This window comes from Micromesistius poutassou (assembly GCF_964030765.1).
Source record: "Micromesistius poutassou genome assembly, contig: SCAFFOLD_5073, whole genome shotgun sequence".
Classification (NCBI taxonomy): domain Eukaryota; kingdom Metazoa; phylum Chordata; class Actinopteri; order Gadiformes; family Gadidae; genus Micromesistius; species Micromesistius poutassou.
This window is the reverse complement of record NW_028178609.1, coordinates 1-17,987: the sequence shown is the minus strand read 5'-3', so window position 1 is coordinate 17,987 and position 17,987 is coordinate 1. Positions and strand designations below refer to the sequence as shown.

Here is a 17,987-nt window from a genome sequence, read left to right as displayed (position 1 = left end):
GGTCCGCTCTGTCTGTTGTGACACCTGGTTCTGACTGTACTGGGTGTGGGGGTCTCAACACACCTGGTTCTGACTGTACTGGGGGTGGGGGTCTAGAGACACCTGGTTCTGCCGCACCCCATAGAGTTTGGAGGGCTTCTTTCTTTTCAACCAGTTTGATTTGATGGGACTGGACTCCACAGAGTGGGAGTTGGAGAAGGAAATTGGCAACTACAGTGTCAACAGCCAGAGGGAAGAAACAGAGTTCCTTGTAACAGATTCAGACTCAGATATCTGGATTACAATGCTGACAACCAGACATAAACACATGATATGCCTCTGTGTCATTTAAAGTGATTTAAACTGTGTGTCCATGTCTCCACCGACCCAACAGCAAGACGGAGCATCAGGACTGGTCTTCAAGTGGGACCCGCTGAGAGCATGAAGGCATGGAGAGTAAGTGGCCTCTGACCTTTGAGCATCTTGACAGCCACCTGAGAGGTGCCCAGAGGGCCGAAGCCCACCGCCGTGGCCTGGACCACCATGCCGAAGGCCCCGGAGCCCAGCTCTTTACCTAGGGGGGCCAAAAAACAACAGACCCTTCATTAGCTTTTTTATGAGGCATCACTATCGGTTACCTACAGCTGTATGCATCACCAAACCCTACCTTCTCCTCTTGTTCATATCCATATAACTTCTTTATTATTTATTCTGTGTAGTTATTAACTCTGGTTTAATGTATCTATTTCATGTCTACTTCTGTCCTGACTTGTCTCTACTTTCTGCTGTGACGTTCACATCTCCCGTCTGGGATTAATAATGTATCCTCTGATCAGGGACAGGCAGGCAGTCTGCTGACCGAGTTGCAGGTTCTCCCTTGGAAACTCCCATTTCTGGTCATACTGGAAGTCCTTGAAGTTGATGTAAATGTAGTCATTATCATTGGGTCCCATTATCTGGATCATCTGCAGTTGGCTCTCATACCGCGGCTTCTGTTTTAAAAAACAAAACAGATTCAAATGAAATTCCGTTTGTGTTTGTGTGTGTGTGTGTGTGTGTGTGTGTGTGTGTGTGTGTGTGTGTGTGTGTGTGTGTGTCATACTTTTCTGACATTGTAAAGGAACAGGATGCCAATCACTATCAAAGCGACCAACAGCACCAGAATGCCTATTTTGAGCTCATGAGACCCGATCTGGAGACTGGTGACCATCCCTAGACCAAGGAAGACATGCACATCTGTGGTTTTGACATTCTGTACGATCTGCTCAATCAATTAACCATGGAAATATAGTAAACGTATTTGATCTATTGAACACACTTATGTCTAAAGACACAATTTTGGATATTTTGTCATTGAAAAATAACATTTGTTTCGAGGGATTGCTGAGACAGTCCCTACCTGGGGAAGGCAGTGGCGGTCTTAAGTCCTGAGTATCACTGCACCAGGATCCAAACGCATTGGTGAGGCAGAACTGAGCCAAGTGATTTGGAAGCACCTCAGCGGTCATCAGGGAGCTGTTGATCCTGGTCTCACAGAACAGCATCTCCTCCACCTTCTCCTGTTGGACATTCGTACAGCTGCACACACACACACACACACACACACACACACACACACACACACACACACACACACACACACACACACACACACACACACACACACACACACACACACACACCACACACACACGATATTGTGTGTGTGTCATATGAACAGGACAGTGAAGTGGGCTAGGGTTTAATCCCCCATGACCCCACACTACTCGTGGGTATCCTAGAAAACGTCTTCCTGCTGCTCAAGGACCTCTACCTAAAGTTTATCTGAGTCATTTGGGTTCAAAATGATCTGCTTAATGAGGAAATAGTCAAAATGAGACAGTCAACATACTTGTTGGACTCCTGGCATGACCTCCAAGAGACATTTGTAGGTACAGGACTCACAGTCTCACACCACACAATGCCAACAAGCGACCGGCAGTTGATCTGTGGTTTATCTGAGTTTGGATCAGGAAATCATAGTTAGATTTGCGTGAATCAATAACATGTTGTTGGACTGACGTTAAGGTAAAGAGGGGACGGTTCCCTCAAAAGCATGTTAGGTTCTCTCTGGCTGCTTACTGTTGAAGCTCAGGCTGATGTTTGTGACATCAACTCCATGGGTTAAGGAGACAACATGTGCACACAGCCATCCAAACTACTATAGAAACCATAGTCCACATATTCTCTCTCGGTTTTCTTATACCTGCTACACATAATGTCATCGTGTGGGTGACTCTCCTACGCCCCACCATCAGGTGTAACTTATATTCCCCAGATCTCATGTGGTCGCACAGCCTCCTGGTCCTGTGGGATAATGTTTAGTGCTTGATTAGTTATTTCACCGGAAGACCAAACTAAACACAAACCACCCTAGTACATACTACTGAAGGACTGATGTTATGACCACTGCCCTCATATGGGCTGACAGTGGTTCTTATTATCTCCACTGGCTCCACAGAACTCGACGGTCGGATAGCACAGGGCACCGAACATCAACTGCACTACGGTAGAAGTCTACGACGGTTAACAGCTTAATGCACTGGCTACCTGTTCCTCCAGGAGGGCCCTCCACAGTCCCTCCTTCTCCCATCCGGGGTTTCCCAGGCACAGTAGTCAGGCAAAGGGTGGGAGGAGATGTTGGCTTGCAAGCAGAAGTTCATGGCCTCTTTGGCCGATATGGTAATGTTGGTTTGACCCAGACTGACAGATACAAAGCTTTTGGCTAAAGAAGGGGTGGTAGAAAAAACGGTTAACTCAGTTCTGGAACTCAAGGGGTTCAGTGTCCTACTCTTAAGCAATGTTCTAAAGAGTAACATAAACCTGTCTTAGTGGAGAGTGTGAAGGAAGTTAGCTTTACAAACCCAGGACTTGGACGGAGATGGTCTTGTTTTTTGGGCCAACACAGGTGTATGTGCCGTTTTGTTCCAGTGTCACTGACTTCATGTAAAGGTAGGCCATCTGAATTCCCATATGATCATCCATCTTCAAGCACCAGGAAAAGATTGTATTTAATCAAAGCAAAAATGGGGCAATTTACTGCAAAACAAGAAGGATACAGTGAGTGCTATTACTTAATACGTACTCATTTAGAAGATTTATCTAAAGCAACTCAGAGTGTAGTGTTTTAGACATGTCTCTCAAGGATGCGTACAAGAGGGTTATGGACACAACCCAGTAGTAACCCAGGGCAGCTGTGATTCAAACCCCCTGGACACCTCTATCTGGCCCCATGCAAACACACTGCTAACCCCTTTTCTCTGAGGTCAAACGATGGCTTCACCTTGGTCGTGCTGTCCGGTCCTCCGCCCTTGCTCCAGCCCAGCGCGGGGTAGGGCTCGGCCGTGCTGCAGCGGAGCAGCAGGGACTGGCCTGGGCTGAGCACCACCTCCGTCACCTCCTGCTGCTCCACACCCGCTGGACTCTCTGAGCTCACGTCTTGAAAACACACGTGTGGTGACAGTGAGAGAGGTCTTTAGATGGACCAGGTTTAAATATCATCCAACACATCAACATGGTAGAACAAGAACTGCTTGGTGTTCTGGGTCTTTGTGCGTCTTTGTAGTCATTGTCCGTCACACTATTTATTATATGTTTGATGGTGATTTATTTTTTCTATATATGAGTTAAACAAATCATAATACGCAAAGACACAGATAAGACATTTGGCTGTTGGCTCCAGCGCCTGGTAGCGACCCAGGTTCGACTCCCACCTGTGGCCAGATTCTACATGTCAGACCCTCTCTCCTTTTAACCCATTGTCCAGGACGACTCAAAACCCAACAACATACATGAAAGGAATACATATGCGTGTGTGGCTGGAGATCGGCGGAAGTTAGATACGTTTGAAGTACCCGATTGATAAGATAAACAGAAAAAGTTCTCAGAAGTTCTCAGTTTTTTTATTGCAACTTGAATATGTTTAGCCTTTCCTAGAACTTGTGCTGTGTGTGTGTGTGTGTGTGTGTGTGTGTGTGTGTGTGTGTGTGTGTGTGTGTGTGTGTGTGTGTGTGTGTGTGTGTGTGTGTGTGTGTTTCAAGTTCCTGTATTTTGGAGATCAGTGTTTAGGGTTAGTGTTTGCGTTACCATAGTCGTATAGCTGAGAGCATTCTGTCCCTATGGCGTTGGCAGCACAGCACATTAACTTCTTATTGACAAATTCGCTTTTGGAAGTTTTGATCGGATTCTCTGAGAAGTTTTTTCTGTTGAAGAGAAGAACATGCATCATTATTGAAAATCTTCTTATTATCGTTTTTTTGGATGATATGGAAAATGAGTCCAGATGTGTTGAATGTGATAACCTTCGAACAGGCCTAAGTGATCTCACCCGGAGACTTGGAGGCTGGTGTACCACGTGACGGTGGCTACGGGGTAGCTCTCAGACACACACTTGATTTCAGGGGAAAAATTGGCTTTTTCAGGATGGAAATCCAACCAGGGCGGCGAGGGACGTTCTAGAAACATCCAAATAAAAACCTTGTCAATTGATTTAATCAAAAAATGACTGTACTAGTGCTAATTCAGTGTGGGATCGTTCCGGAACCTATCAGCCCTGAATCAAACCCCTAAGACTCACAGTACAGAGACAGCACAGACAGCCCGACAGGATGACTCACTCAGGACGCGCAGAGAGAGGGTCAGCGCCGAGTGGGACCTGTCGCTCCCTGAGCAGTTCACTGTGTAGATCCCAGATGCAGTCAGGGGGGACAGCACCATGGAAGGACTCCTGTCCCTGGGGAGTCACATTTAATATTACCTATTGTAAACATTTAGCACCATTTCTATCTAAGGCCACTTGCACAGAATTCCAATCAAAGACAACTATAGACTTTCAGCCACCGTGCAGACGGATACCTACTGATGGGATCCAGGCATTGGGGAATCAAACACCCTAGCCACTACACTATTTTGCCCATTTATAAACACACACACACACACACACACACACACACACACACACACACACACTCACAGAGTCAGTACTCGGTCCACTCCTTGGTGTAGGGAGCAGGCTGAGTCTGCTGGAAGGCCTACTAAGGATAGCCTGGTGCCAATACATCCTGTTACATTGACGGGATCTGAGGCATTTCCATCCAGGGGGAACGGGACCTAAACATACAGGATACGTAGGTGATTAAGTGACAACTAGGCTGTAACAAGGTCCTTGCTACACGCCACCTAGGTGGCTGCCACACTCCACCTAGTTGACTTTTATTGGGCTCCTCCAAATACAAGTACGCATGGTGGGGATGTTGAAAATCCGGTTTATTGGTTTTGCATATAATGATACATGGCCTGATGCTCCATATTACCATGTTGGAGAATTCTCCCGGAATGTGTGTGGAGATGGCTACCTGTCTACATGATCGATCTGCAACAGGTGTGCAGCCCCACCCAGCCCCAGAGTCCAATCATTCTCGACCAGGTGAAGCTGCTTAAACCAGCCATCGTCCACACACACTCCCACAGAGGCACAGCAATTTAAGTCAATGAAGGCTTCCATGCAGTTTCGGAAAATGCATGACAGTATACAACCAAGTGTCAATGGCTGACACCGCAGTTTGATGGCAACAATAGCATAGTGAATCTCTCTAGCTTGGTCAGCCGTCAAATGTATTTTTTTTTTCTTGACTTTTATCAAGGGTTTGCTTGATGACCTTTGATAAATGATGACATGAAGCTTGTCTGAATGGTTTTGAAAACTAGTTAAAGATTAGGAAGTTATATGAACTTGAAGCTTTGGGAGGAACCACTTTCTCCAAGTCCTCCGATGAGATTAACTGAAGTGAAATGGTAGTCAAATAGTTCTCACCTCCTTGCTTTGGCACAGTTTACGTACTTCTTCTGCATTCTGGCCGTGAACTCTGACATCCAACAACAGTAGCAGGACTAGATGTTTTGTTTTGATCAACCATGGTTTATAGCACACACACACACACACACACACACACACACACACACACACACACACACACACACACACACACACACACACACACACACACACACACACACACACACACACACACACACACACAGTATTAGCACACATAGATGTGGTTTGTGGACCAGATAGATGAATCCCAGACAGGAAATGTGTCTTACAACTATGTGTGTCATACAACTACAAGGCAACAGCCTAAACCCGCCTTTTTAAAACAGATGTTCAAAATATACACATATTGTTTAGAACAGAAAAATTACTCACGATAAATTTTTTCGTTGTAAATATATTTCAGTGAATACGTTTTTTCTATATTTATTAATTCATAAAAAACATATATATTTTTGAATGTAGGCCTAATGGAAATGAACAAATGCATAATGCGACCTATAAGGCACGTATTATGTTGCAGTACAATGATGACTTTATCGTAAATAGGACTTTTGTATTCATAATAGGCCTGTGCATTAGGCATATTCTTATATTAGTTCGAGGTAGACCTCTCGCTATCTGCTTTTTTCAGACCTTCGCTCTCATTTCCTTTTGCGATTCAGAACGTGATACGATTGACATGATTGACATGATTGAGATAACTGACATGCCTGACTAGTTTCAGGGTGATGAAACCAATATTCACGTTTACTTTGCAGTACTTAACAACAACGGTTTTATTAAAAAGTATTGTTTCCCTTTTCCATCGCTAAAAGCCTAGATTTGTTTGGCAATCAACCCGAATCGACTCATCCTATTTTTTAAAAGCTGAGCAAAAATGTGTCAATAGAAAACCGCTAAATAAGTTGTAGGTCGACTAATACTCCAAAAAGTAACATTGTATACTCTTTTGCTGATTAACTTAATTGTAATTGTAATAAAAAACTTAATTATAACTTAATTGTAATAATCTCCCACATGTTGATTCTCAAAAACAATCATTAAACTTCTTGAAGCTATTTATAACATTTTAATGAATATGTTTTAATATTTAAAATAACTACGGTTAAAAACGATGTTACAATATAATGGTGTATGAAATTTCGCTAACCAAGAAAATAAATAACTCAAATAGGCCTACTGACTAAATAATTCATGTTTGCATGATAAATAAACATGATCGTATAACAAACTTCGTAATAACCAATATCACGTTATATTACCGGCGGTGGAGAATATGAATATGTTTTTATATTCATCCCGATAAGAAAAACTACAAATGCCCTGACTTACCCACGACCAGTTCCCAGTATCCCAGCATGGCACATTCACTTTAACAGACCAGTGACTGGCTGACTTCTGAGCTGTGGTCGCCACTGAAGGCCTTTTAAACAGCAGAAGTGGTTTTGCATGATGACGCGGTCAGCCTCCCTGCTATGGTTGGCTCATAGTCTCTCTAAAACACCTGGCAAATATGAAAGGGTAACTGGAAGAAAACGCGACTCAAATGTTTGCTATTAATGTTTAACAATATGTGAATAATGCTGATGGATAGAGAATGGGAATCAAGGCATACACCTGTTTAAAGCAAGTGTTAGGCAGTGGACATCTCCTGCTTTATCAATAAATATACCCATTTGTTTTTACTTTTCGAAAGACCCGCCCTTTAAGTTGTACCTTTTAAACCTATTGACTCAAGATGATGGTATCTCGCCAGCAACCATCTCTGGCCTGGGACAGCAGAGCACCACATGCATCCGAGTTCAACCTATGCACCGCAGTCCGTCGGCGTCCTGGTTCTGTCACAGTGGGACCTGGTCCTGTCACAGTGGGACCATGTCTGAAGACCGGTTGTCCCATGTTTGAGGTCCCATGTTTGAAGACTGGTGTCCTTGGTCCCACTCCCATGTCTGAAGATTGGAGGTCCCGACGTGAGAGCCAGCCGCCCCGCAGCGCGCTGCCCTCCGACGGCCCACAATGCACCGCGAGGCTAGCGTGTTCCCAGTGTGCGGAGCAGAAAACAACAGCGTTAGCGCGCCTCCACAACAGGCTAGCGGCACGGCGACGAGCTACCCGGACCGCGACGACGACCAGGTCTCACCACGGGACACGCGTTTGTCTCAAACGACCTAGTATTAGTCAAATGGTGCGAGTTCTTTAAGCGTTGCGAACATTATCAAACCACCGAGGACATTTAAAAGCGTATATTTCGGGTGGATTCGTGTTCGCAGGCTAGCTAGCTCGCTAGCTACCCGCGTCTCTATGTTCGAGTCTGTTCCGACCGCGGCGGTGGCGGCAGCGGCGGTGCCATGAACAGTGGACTCCCCGCTTCAGCTGCTCCGCTCGGAGGTGTTGCACTGCCCAACGTCAAGGTGAAGTTCTGCCGATATTACGCTAAAGACAAGACGTGCTTTTATGGGAACGAGTGTCAATTTTTACACGAAGAGCCATCCATGGCAAGCATGTCACTACACGGTGGCGGCGGCAGCCCCGTCCCGTTATCTATGGCCGGTGGTGGAGCCGTGACGGCGGCGGGGTTTTCCCTCGCTGGTCCAGCGGCGGCCTGCCCAGGTGGAGCTGGAACCAATGTCTCAAAAAAGAGCGAACCCATGGGGCCTACAGGCACGCCTCTGGACGGACAGTTATTGACCAGTGAGTATGGTTGGATACGTCTAAAAGACCAAAGGACTATAGCATTGTGACCGAACTTGTCGGCCTCATCTGGCTTTGTTAAAATCGAGTCCGGGGATTCACTTGGGCCCTTGACCTGCACAGAAACGTGGGGCTTTCTTCACTCGTCCCTGCGTGTTTGAAGTAGCCAATACATGCTCAGCGGCTAGTGGTCTTTTTCTAGTTTGGCACTTAAACAGTCCTGTTTTGGTAGAATTTCCCAAATGAGCATTGGGGAAATTAACGTATTTCACTAAGCATCATGCAGGAGGCCCGTTGTTTGTATGACAGCTGTGAGCTAGCTCCCAACGCTAACTAGTTGTTTTGTCCAGATATTATTGATTGCACTTGTACTTTAATCAAACGTGTCTCTGTTGGCACCGGTTACAGTTAAATGCAATTACCGTAAGGATGCAAGATCATCTCATTTTCTAAAAGAGAAGATAACTAGTGTGAAGCTCAGGTTGCCATGCAGGGAGCGTTGTTTTTGTCTTGTGTGGACCAGGTTTCCTCAAGTAAACAAGCAAGCACGTTGCTAGTACCTATACTTTCCATTCTACCTTCAGTTATCATTAGTATGTGGACCCATGCGATGCAACTTTAGATAATTCTCAATAGCAGTACATATTTTTATTGTTGTCTCATTAATGTGAATTGAGTAAGTACAATAGTATACGCACACGTATAATACTATATTAAAGTTATACTTTTCTCCAGTCCCAGGGATGGAGGGCGGAACCCTGACTGATGCTAATCTGACCAACTCTTACTTCAGCAGCAGCTTTATTGGCGTCAATGGGTTTGGAAGCCCGGCAGAATCAAAGTACTCAATGATGCAGGTATACGTTAAAGAGTATCAATGTATTTATTACTGTGTTCATGTTATGACTTAAAGCCTCTTGTAGCATCCAGCGGCAGCCTCAGTCACATAGTACTGTCAACTGTCATGATGGGCTGATATTACTATTTACTACCATGTCGTTATTGAGCAGTCACTTTTATCCACAGTGAATTCAGATGCAGTCATTAAGCAGCAGGTACTGGTTGTACTCACTGGGGATGTACTGCCCATATTGTTGGTGCATTGTTTTGTTAAGATATAATGTGATTTTGTTTAGGTATCCTTCTGTATAGAATCCAGTATAATGTTAAAAGAAATTCAAAGAAAAAAGGCAGTAGCCTGGTTTCCTATAGTCGTTGCTTGCATTTCAATTATCACATTCCAAGCTCTCCTCAACAATGCCGGAGAGTAAGATAAACTGGTCAAATTTCACAGTATAAAGTATTCTAAATTATATATATATTTTTAAATTGTGTTAAAATTGCAGGTCTAGTATTAAAATCGAAATATAAGCTCTTTATTTGTACAATGGATAATGTATGTAGCGCAGTAGAACGGTACCTTGTGATTAGTTTGTGTTTAGGCCAGTTCTGGTTAGGTTCAGATCCAAGAAAAGGTAGATGATCAACATGCTTGATCGGCTACAGGTACATACTATACACACACAGTAGTTAGTGTGTGTATAAAGACATCTGAGTTGAACAGCGTTCTCAACCTGTCTGGCTGGTTCCGGTTTCAGAGAATGACCAGCAGCAGCAGCTCCCCCAGTCTCCTCAACGATGGTGCCAAGAACTTCAGCCACAGTGCTCAAGGTACCAATCAACCCTTGGGAAGTGCTGAGTGGTAGCAGCTCATCTCTGGTCCCTAGGTCACCAGCTCTAACACATCTCTAGTCCCTGGGTCACCAGATGTAGTGCTGAGGGGTAGCAGCTCATCTCTGGTCCCTAGGTCATCAGATCTAGCACATCTCTGGTCCCCAGATGTAGTGCTGAGGGGCAGCAGCACATCTCTGGTCCCCAGATGTAGTGCTGAGGGGCAGCAGCACATCTCTGGTCCCCAGATGTAGTGCTGAGGGGCAGCAGAAGATCTCTGGTCCCCAGATGTAGTGCTGAGGGGCAGCAGAAGATCTCTGGTCCGCAGCATAGCTTAGGTTCTCCCGCATCATGTTGGGTCTTCTCTGTTTGTTGCAGATCCGTTGACCTCCCCAGCATCCTCCCTCTTCAGTGATTTTGGTGCTCTTAGCATATCGCAACGGAGGAAGGTACGACTGAAACAAGCAACAACTAGGACAAAATCTACTTTGCTTTGAGATGATTGGTGTTAAACTTATTATATGTCATGATGATCCGTGTCTCCCTCATTCGATTCCACTGGCGTAATAGTCGTGTGTGTCACTGTGTTGCCAGGCTCCCAACCCTACAGCGAGTGAGTTCATTCCTAAAGGAGCGCCCCGTATGGCCACCATGGCCAGCACCCCCGCCTTCCCCTCCCCACTCTTCCCCCACCCTGGACTGGGCGGCTCCACGGCGGCGGCCCTGGCTCCAGGTGAGGCTCGGGTGCATAAAGGCTGAAATGCACACATAGCGATTTACTTTGTTCTGTCCCACACCGCACCAGGGTGACACAAACTGTTTGTCCATGTTAGGGATGTCTCTCTCAGCCGGCTCCTCCCCCCTCCATTCCCCGAAGATCACGCCCCATACCTCGCCCGCCCCCCGCCGGCGGAGCCACACCCCCAATCCTGCCAACTACATGGGGCCCACGGCCGCAGCCGACCAGGGCCCTCACATCATCCAGAAGGAGACGGTGGGAGGCACCACCTACTTCTACACAGACAACACCCCCGCCCCCATCAGTGGGATGGTACGTCCTGCCAGAATGGCCAACTTTGTACCTAATACTATAGTGTTTATGGCATAGTTGTAAACCGACTTGAATAGATATTTAGAGTGTTATTTTATTATTATGGTTTGTGAAGTTATGAGACAAATGGACAGTTATCTGTTAGAATTAAGTTTGACAAGAATAACAATGTTGGTCATCTTCTTCTTGTTTGCAGTAGTTCAATTCCAGCAATACATTTAAAACACTTAATTATGTGTACCTTTTGTATCAATATTTTTGTGATGCCATCACTTCATAGCGTTTCATTGCTGCCACCATTTTAACATGGTCTGAACAACTGGAGTGTGAAACTTGATTGAACTCTGTCTGGTCTACTGCAGGTGTTTCCTAGTTACCACATCTACCCCCCAACTGCGCCCCACGTAGCCTACATGCAGCCCAAGGCCAACGCCCCCTCCTTCTTCATGGCGGATGAGCTCAGACAGGTACACCCCAACCCTCTCCACAGATAGCGGGGGTGCAGTAGCTTAGGAGGGCGGAGAGTGGGTTGACTGGTAACTGAAAGGTTGCTAGTTCAATCCCGGCTCCGAGTGTAGAGGTGTCCCTGAGCAAGACGCCTCACCCTCACTGCTTATGACGAGCTGGCTGTCGCCCTGTGTGGTTGACTCCGCCATCGGTGTGTGAATGTGTGAATGAATGGTAAGTCGATTTGGATAAAAGCGTCGGGATGTGAGTGGTGGGAAGTTGTGTTGTTTTGAAACTTTTACCGTTTTCTCTTAAGTTAGGAATATGTTTGTGGTTAGTAGTTGATGATTGTTTAGATGGTCACAATCAACTTTCTTCAACCTTCAACCTTTTGACTTGCTTACATACACTGTGTGACAAGAGGAAAATATCTGGTATTGCCCTGATGTTTCTCCTTCAGGAGCTGATAAACAGGCATCTCATTACCATGGCCCAGATCGACCAATCAGAGAACCCAGGTAAGACCCCCTGGGATGGTTTCATTACTGATACTAAAGTTTCTGTAAGCCATGAAAGCTTTATTAAAAACTATAATACAAATAATAAAAGAAGGCAGTGGAAATGTTTCTTAACATTAAAGCTAGGGTAGGCAGAGGAATCAATGTAAGATATATTTTGAAAGAATCCAACCGAAACATCCACCATTCCCGCTAGCCCTCGCTATAAAGACACATGGCTAGCTCATTAGCTTTAGCTACAGGTCTGCTACTCTTGTGGAAGACTCGGGTCAAGTGCAACAGGGGCATGTGCCAGCTGGCAGGTACAGACAGAAAGGCCATCATTTAATTTAATTTGGCGTCAGCACCAGGATTAGATACCTTTTCTTAAATTACATTTTATTGGGCAGTGCTTGTGATTTATTCGTGATGTTAACAGATTTCCCAAAAATATGACTGTGTGATGCCTGTGTGTTTTATGCCTGTGCGTCTTGAAGGAGTTCCCTCTGAGGTGGACAGCTACCACAGCCTGTTTCCCTTGGAACCCGTCCCCCCGCCCAACCGCATGCAGAAGACCAGCAACTTCAGCTACATCACGTCGTGTTACAAGGCCGTCAACAGCAAGGACGACCTGCCTTACTGCCTGAGGAGGATACACGGTGAGAGACTGAGAAACCATGTGGCCGGGTCAGGTCAAGAAGGCCTTATGGGTTTATCCCACTGGAACAGATGAACATGGTCAAAGTGGACTGAAACAATGACACTTGGTTCTGTTTCTTATTCCTTGCCATCCTAGGAGGTGTGTGGGCTGGGGGGGCTCTTGCGTCCCTTCTCAAAGTTTCTTCTTGTTGAACTGTGTTTTGGGCTGAGTGTTCTAAGGCGGGGGGTGTCCTCCCAATTGTTATGACCAACCAATCATTTAAAAAAAAAAAAAAAAAAAAAAAGTAATCTAGTTCCGTTGTGTATCATTGTCCTAGTGAGCTATGTTGCATATGAGAGGCGCCACACACCGTGGCCTTCTACTGTAAGCATATTACAGTATCTTCACCCCTTCAAGGACCTGGCCCGCAACACAAACCGCTGCCCAACCCACACAGGGGGGTTGGGCGGCTTAAAATGCTTAGAGGGCAAACTCCACAGGAATACGTGGAGGGGAGGCTGACGTTGGGTCATGTGTGTGTTGTAGGTTTCCGTCTGGTGAACACAAAGTGCATGATGCTGGTGGACATGTGGAAAAAGATCCAGCACTCCAACGCTGTCACACTGAGGGAGGTCTTCACCACCAAGGCCTTTGGTGACCACTGTGAGTTTGTGTGTGTGTGTGGGGGGTCGTTTGTGCGTGCATCTTTGTTTATCTGATTTAGTTTTATTTTGCACCACTTTATCCTTTGCAGTCGGGTTTGCGTCAATGTGTCCATAGCGAGTGCTTTGACGCAGTATGTGTCCCCTTAAAGGTTGTATCAGCGATCTTGGGTGACGTCACTTCGGTTGGTGTTTGAAGCGAGATCCCAAACAAACAGAGCCAGCTCGCCCCTCCCTTCCGTGGTTCGTGCATCCAGTAAAAACTATCATGAACGCAGCGCAAAACCCCACAACACCCACCCCTTGTCGGTGATTGGTTGGAATACTATTTATTTTGGTTTTGAGTGGTTGGTAGTACCATTTCTTTTTCAGATGAATGTCATCATTAATGTTTCGGCCTAGAATCGCTGATACAAACTTTTAAGTCTTCTAAAAATACTTCTTCTTCTTCTGCAAATAGTGAGATAGTTCTAGAGGTGCCTGAGAGGACTCCAGGGAGAATTAAGGATTTTTCACCCCTGGATCATTAATTAGTTATGGAGTCAGATTTGTTTCAAAATAATCAATCAAAACCTCTTAAATATCTATAAAATACGATTTTGAAGAAGAAACTCAATGAAGCCAAATTATTTGGTTAATCGTGGAAACTCGGTCTTCCACATTTTTGATAGTGTGTCTTTGTGTGCACTCTCTTCTTTCTGTTTCCCACTGACTTCTGCCCTCAGTCTCTGCATACAGCTGCCAGCTCGCTAATTTGTGCTGCCTGACTCTGTTTGCAGCACAGACCTCTCACCTGGGCAGGTTTTTTTATTGGCTGCATCTCAACTGGCTATAGAGCTTTTGAGTGACAGCACAGTGCCCACGAAGTGGTTCAGTGCTTCAAGCACGAGTGGCCCAAGGCTTCCAACTTCCCTCTAGCTCACTGTACTGGACTCCCACCAGATGAGGGGGTGAACCTAGGCCTCATTTATGTGGTGGTTGATGTTAGGGTGACATGACTGCCACAACCCAAACTCATGCCTGCTGCACTGAACAACGTGGTGGACACTGGGCTGTCACTCAAAATCCCACAGTAAGGGCAGCACTCTGATCGCTGAGGAAGAAGGCTTAACTTCTTTACACTTGTAAACCAGAAACTGTAAACTTAAAGAAATATTATAAAAAATCTAAACCACCAAGTCTACACGATTACTGAAATGGCCATATGGCCTTATTTGACATGCTGAATCTTTTTGCCTTAAGGACCCATAAGGTCCGTCGGGATAGGTTTGCTGTACCTTAAATGTTTTGGATAAACCTTTAAAAGAATCTGGAAAAAGTGACCTGTAATAAGATCGTTGTAAAATAGCCTAGTTATGGACAATTTTATGCACACTTATGATTATGCAAATTACCTGCCATTGTTCAATCAATCACGTGTCCGCTTCATGGACCCAGTGGAACTAGAACCTGTTGAGCTCATCAAGGACCTCCCCCTTTGGTCATGTGGACCGGTTTGTAATCATAGCTAAAGATATGACGTCACTGGGTGAATTTAAAATGACCACTGTAGCAGGTGCTCACCAAGCTATTTTTTTATAATGGAATTCAATGGGGGAAAAACCCTGACCTAAACCACTTTGATGGCAAACCACTCAGGGTTGTCAAAGTTGGTATACGTATAGAAACCGCAAGTAAGCAGGTCTTGGAAAAGCAAAGGACCTCTTCTGGAACAGGGGTGCCATAACTCATAAATCAAACAAATGATTTCCGAATCACAGAGAGGGCACTATAACGTCCCGTCTTAGTTAAACACTCCATGGCCGCTCCATCGATTAAAAAATTCTGAAACTTGGTGTACATTCCAGATTTTGCATGCTGGACATTTTTGCCATTGCAACACATGATCCGTCCATCAAGATAGATTTTACTGTAGAGTGAAAATATAGTAAAAATCAACAAAGTCCAAATGACCAAAAATTACGTACACATGATTTATGGACATGCCGTACTGAAAGAAAGATGTGGAATCGTGGAAAAAATATCTAGATGGCCGATTTATATGAAAAAGCAATCGATCATAAATTTACACTTGAGGGGGAATCAGGGACTGGAAACTACTTGGGTCACATAGACCCTCCTGACCACGTGTGTGGGAATTGCACGTCGAAAGCTCAAAAAATAAGGGTCATTGCGTCAATTTCAGTAATTGCCTTCTAGTTTCATAGTTTTAGTCATTTAGTTCTGTAATTATCCTTGTCCATGTAGTGTAGTGGTACAGTGTCTGCCACCTGGACCTTGGGACGCTGGTTGAATTCCAACCTCGACCAAACAGTTTTTGATGCATGGCATATAATAGAATGTGATTTGCTTCTATTAAAACAAACCTACAGGACATTCTCCCAGGTACACACTGTAGCTCAAAAGATGGCCACCTCCAGACTAGCCTCCTCATATGAATAAATAACACATTCATACTCCATACATGAATTATGAACGATTGGGGAATAGGGTATAAACAACAGAGGGTTGTGTGTGTGTGTGTCAACAGTGAGTATGCATTTGGTCTCTCAACAAGGGTTAGGGTTAGGGTTAGGGCGGCTGCTAGGATAGGCTGTGCATGGATGACATTGCTTGGTTTGTAATTGCTTTTATGTTCTGATCTCCTAAAATTACCCCCCCCCCCCCCACAGCGCTGGTCTTCTCCTATGACTTCCACGCGGGTGCTGAGACCATGTTCAGCCGGCACTTCAACGACCCTACTGCCGACTCCTACTTCACCAAGAGGAAGTGGGGTAAGGGCGCATACACACATGCATGAAACACACTTCAGTAGAGCTCTTAAACACCTAAAGTGTTGGAGTTGTACGTGTGTGTTTAGGGTGTGAGAGATTAGAGTATAATTTATTTAAAACACGCCCCTGTGTTTGTGTGGTGGAGAACTGAAAGAGGGCTGTGGTTCATGAGCGAGTGGTCTGAGGAGCTCCTCATGACAGTTGGAGTGTGGGTAACATGAGGGGGGGAGGAAACAGTGGTTGAAAGCGTCCCTAAGACCGGGGGGGGGCTACCTGCAGGGGATGCGAAACCACCTGTAGCCAGTCAGAGGCTTCTGAGCTAACAGTGTAATGAAACAAATAAGGAATAAATAAATAATGAAGGCTGAACAGCCACTGCTGTGAATACTACCCCACCCCCTCTTTAACCGTGGGACTTATTATTATTATTATTATTATTATTATTCCAGAATAGATGCACAACAAGACAGCTTGGTTTACTAGGGATGTGATGAACACATTTTCAAAAAGTGAATGAATACCATAATATTTATGACAAAATAATAATGCATAAATACCATCTGTCACACCAAAAGCACATCCTTGTGCACATAAATACGGCCAGACCACAGTGGGCACTTCCCCTCTCCTGTAGTGGTTTTAAACCTGAAGGTGTTCCAGTGTGGCACTGGAGGTGAGGGTGGTGGTGGTGGTAACCCTGTTCTTCTGTCATTGAATCCTGTGCATGTGCATGCCTTTTATAGGTCAACACGAACCGCCGCCGCCCCGGCAGCACGCCGGCCTGCTCCCAGAGTCCCTGATCTGGGCCTACATCGTCCAGCTAAGCTCCGCCCTGCGCACCGTCCACACCGCCGGCCTGGCCTGCCGCGTCATGGACCCCAGCAAGATCCTTATCACCGGCAAGACCAGGTAGACGCACAGACATGGGCAAAGGGAATGCACACATTTGCAGTGTGTGCCATGATTGCATACTTCGATACATGCATGTACGTACACGCAGACAGGTAGATATTAGACGTGCACACTCACAGAGAGTCAGACTCACACAAGCATAGACAGTCAGATGCATACATATTGGGGCACACAGAGGAGCTGTGTATCAGAACACAATCTTGCAGCCACTTTTCACTGTGGCTTACGCAAAGCAGCGGTTGTTGTGTCAGATATAAACCTGCATGGCCCTGCTCACAAGTGCACTTTTGGTCAACGGTAATTACAGAAGCAGAAAAGGGAAGGGTATCTTGGTCCTGGCTTCCTTTTTCATATTTTGCAAATGCACTGTGTCGTCCAAGTGGTCGCAATGTATTACTTTTTTTTGCAAAGTTCCTCCTCTGTTTGCAGGTTGCGGGTGAACTGTGTTGGCGTGTTTGATGTCTTGACCTTCGACAACAGTCAGACCAATCACCTTGCCCTGATGCCACAGTACCAGGTATTTCCAAATCCTCCTAGAATGTCAACGCATTGCAGCTAACCACAATTCATCTGTCCATTTTCGTGGAGGATCTTGAATCGTCTGCATCATGAGGGTGGACCATGTTGAGTCACCGATAATGTCCGCTTTACACCACAGCATGATTCACTTCTTGATTCTGATTCATCAACAATGTTCCAAGGCTGAATTTTCAACAAAGGGACACCATGGCCTTACAACAGTTCCACTTCAATTGGCTATGGTTCCAACATTTACAACTGTCAAATAA

The 17,987-nt window shown here is 45.4% G+C and overlaps 2 protein-coding genes across 2 annotated transcripts; one reads left to right on the top strand and one right to left on the bottom strand.

Moving 5' to 3' along the window:
- Positions 1–451: 451 nt before the first annotated feature.
- Positions 452–7,314, bottom strand: LOC311373533 (receptor-type tyrosine-protein kinase FLT3-like; the record flags this gene model as incomplete). The annotated part of the gene is made up of 15 exons (XM_084490280.1): positions 7,187–7,314; positions 5,831–5,907; positions 4,991–5,127; positions 4,635–4,750; positions 4,346–4,472; positions 4,105–4,220; positions 3,302–3,456; positions 2,883–3,003; positions 2,569–2,743; positions 2,225–2,325; positions 1,871–1,976; positions 1,379–1,557; positions 1,082–1,191; positions 839–971; positions 452–553 (listed from the first exon to the last, which is right to left on the bottom strand). Coding segments are annotated over exons 1-15 (1,783 nt in total), but the record flags the coding sequence as incomplete, so codon positions are not given.
- A 587-nt stretch (positions 7,315–7,901) lies between these two features.
- Positions 7,902–17,781, top strand: LOC311373532 (PAN2-PAN3 deadenylation complex subunit pan3-like). The gene is made up of 13 exons (XM_084490279.1): positions 7,902–8,545; positions 9,281–9,402; positions 10,144–10,216; positions 10,595–10,665; positions 10,811–10,949; positions 11,050–11,267; positions 11,630–11,734; positions 12,175–12,232; positions 12,709–12,870; positions 13,398–13,514; positions 16,186–16,287; positions 17,031–17,196; positions 17,629–17,781. The coding sequence occupies exons 1-13, from the start codon at positions 8,203–8,205 to the stop codon at positions 17,756–17,758; spliced, it is 1,806 nt and encodes a 601-aa protein (XP_084346405.1). The 5' UTR covers positions 7,902–8,202; the 3' UTR covers positions 17,759–17,781.
- Positions 17,782–17,987: the final 206 nt, after the last annotated feature.

Bases quoted from the DNA above. Each gene is read 5' to 3' on its own strand.
- LOC311373532 (XM_084490279.1), top strand. From the start codon at position 8,203: ATGAACAGTGGACTCCCCGCTTCAGCTGCTCCGCTCGGAGGTGTTGCA. The intron at 11,735-12,174 runs GTACACCCCAAC...TTTCTCCTTCAG, and splicing joins TGGCGGATGAGCTCAGACAG to GAGCTGATAAACAGGCATCT. The intron at 12,871-13,397 runs GTGAGAGACTGA...TGTGTGTTGTAG, and splicing joins CTGCCTGAGGAGGATACACG to GTTTCCGTCTGGTGAACACA.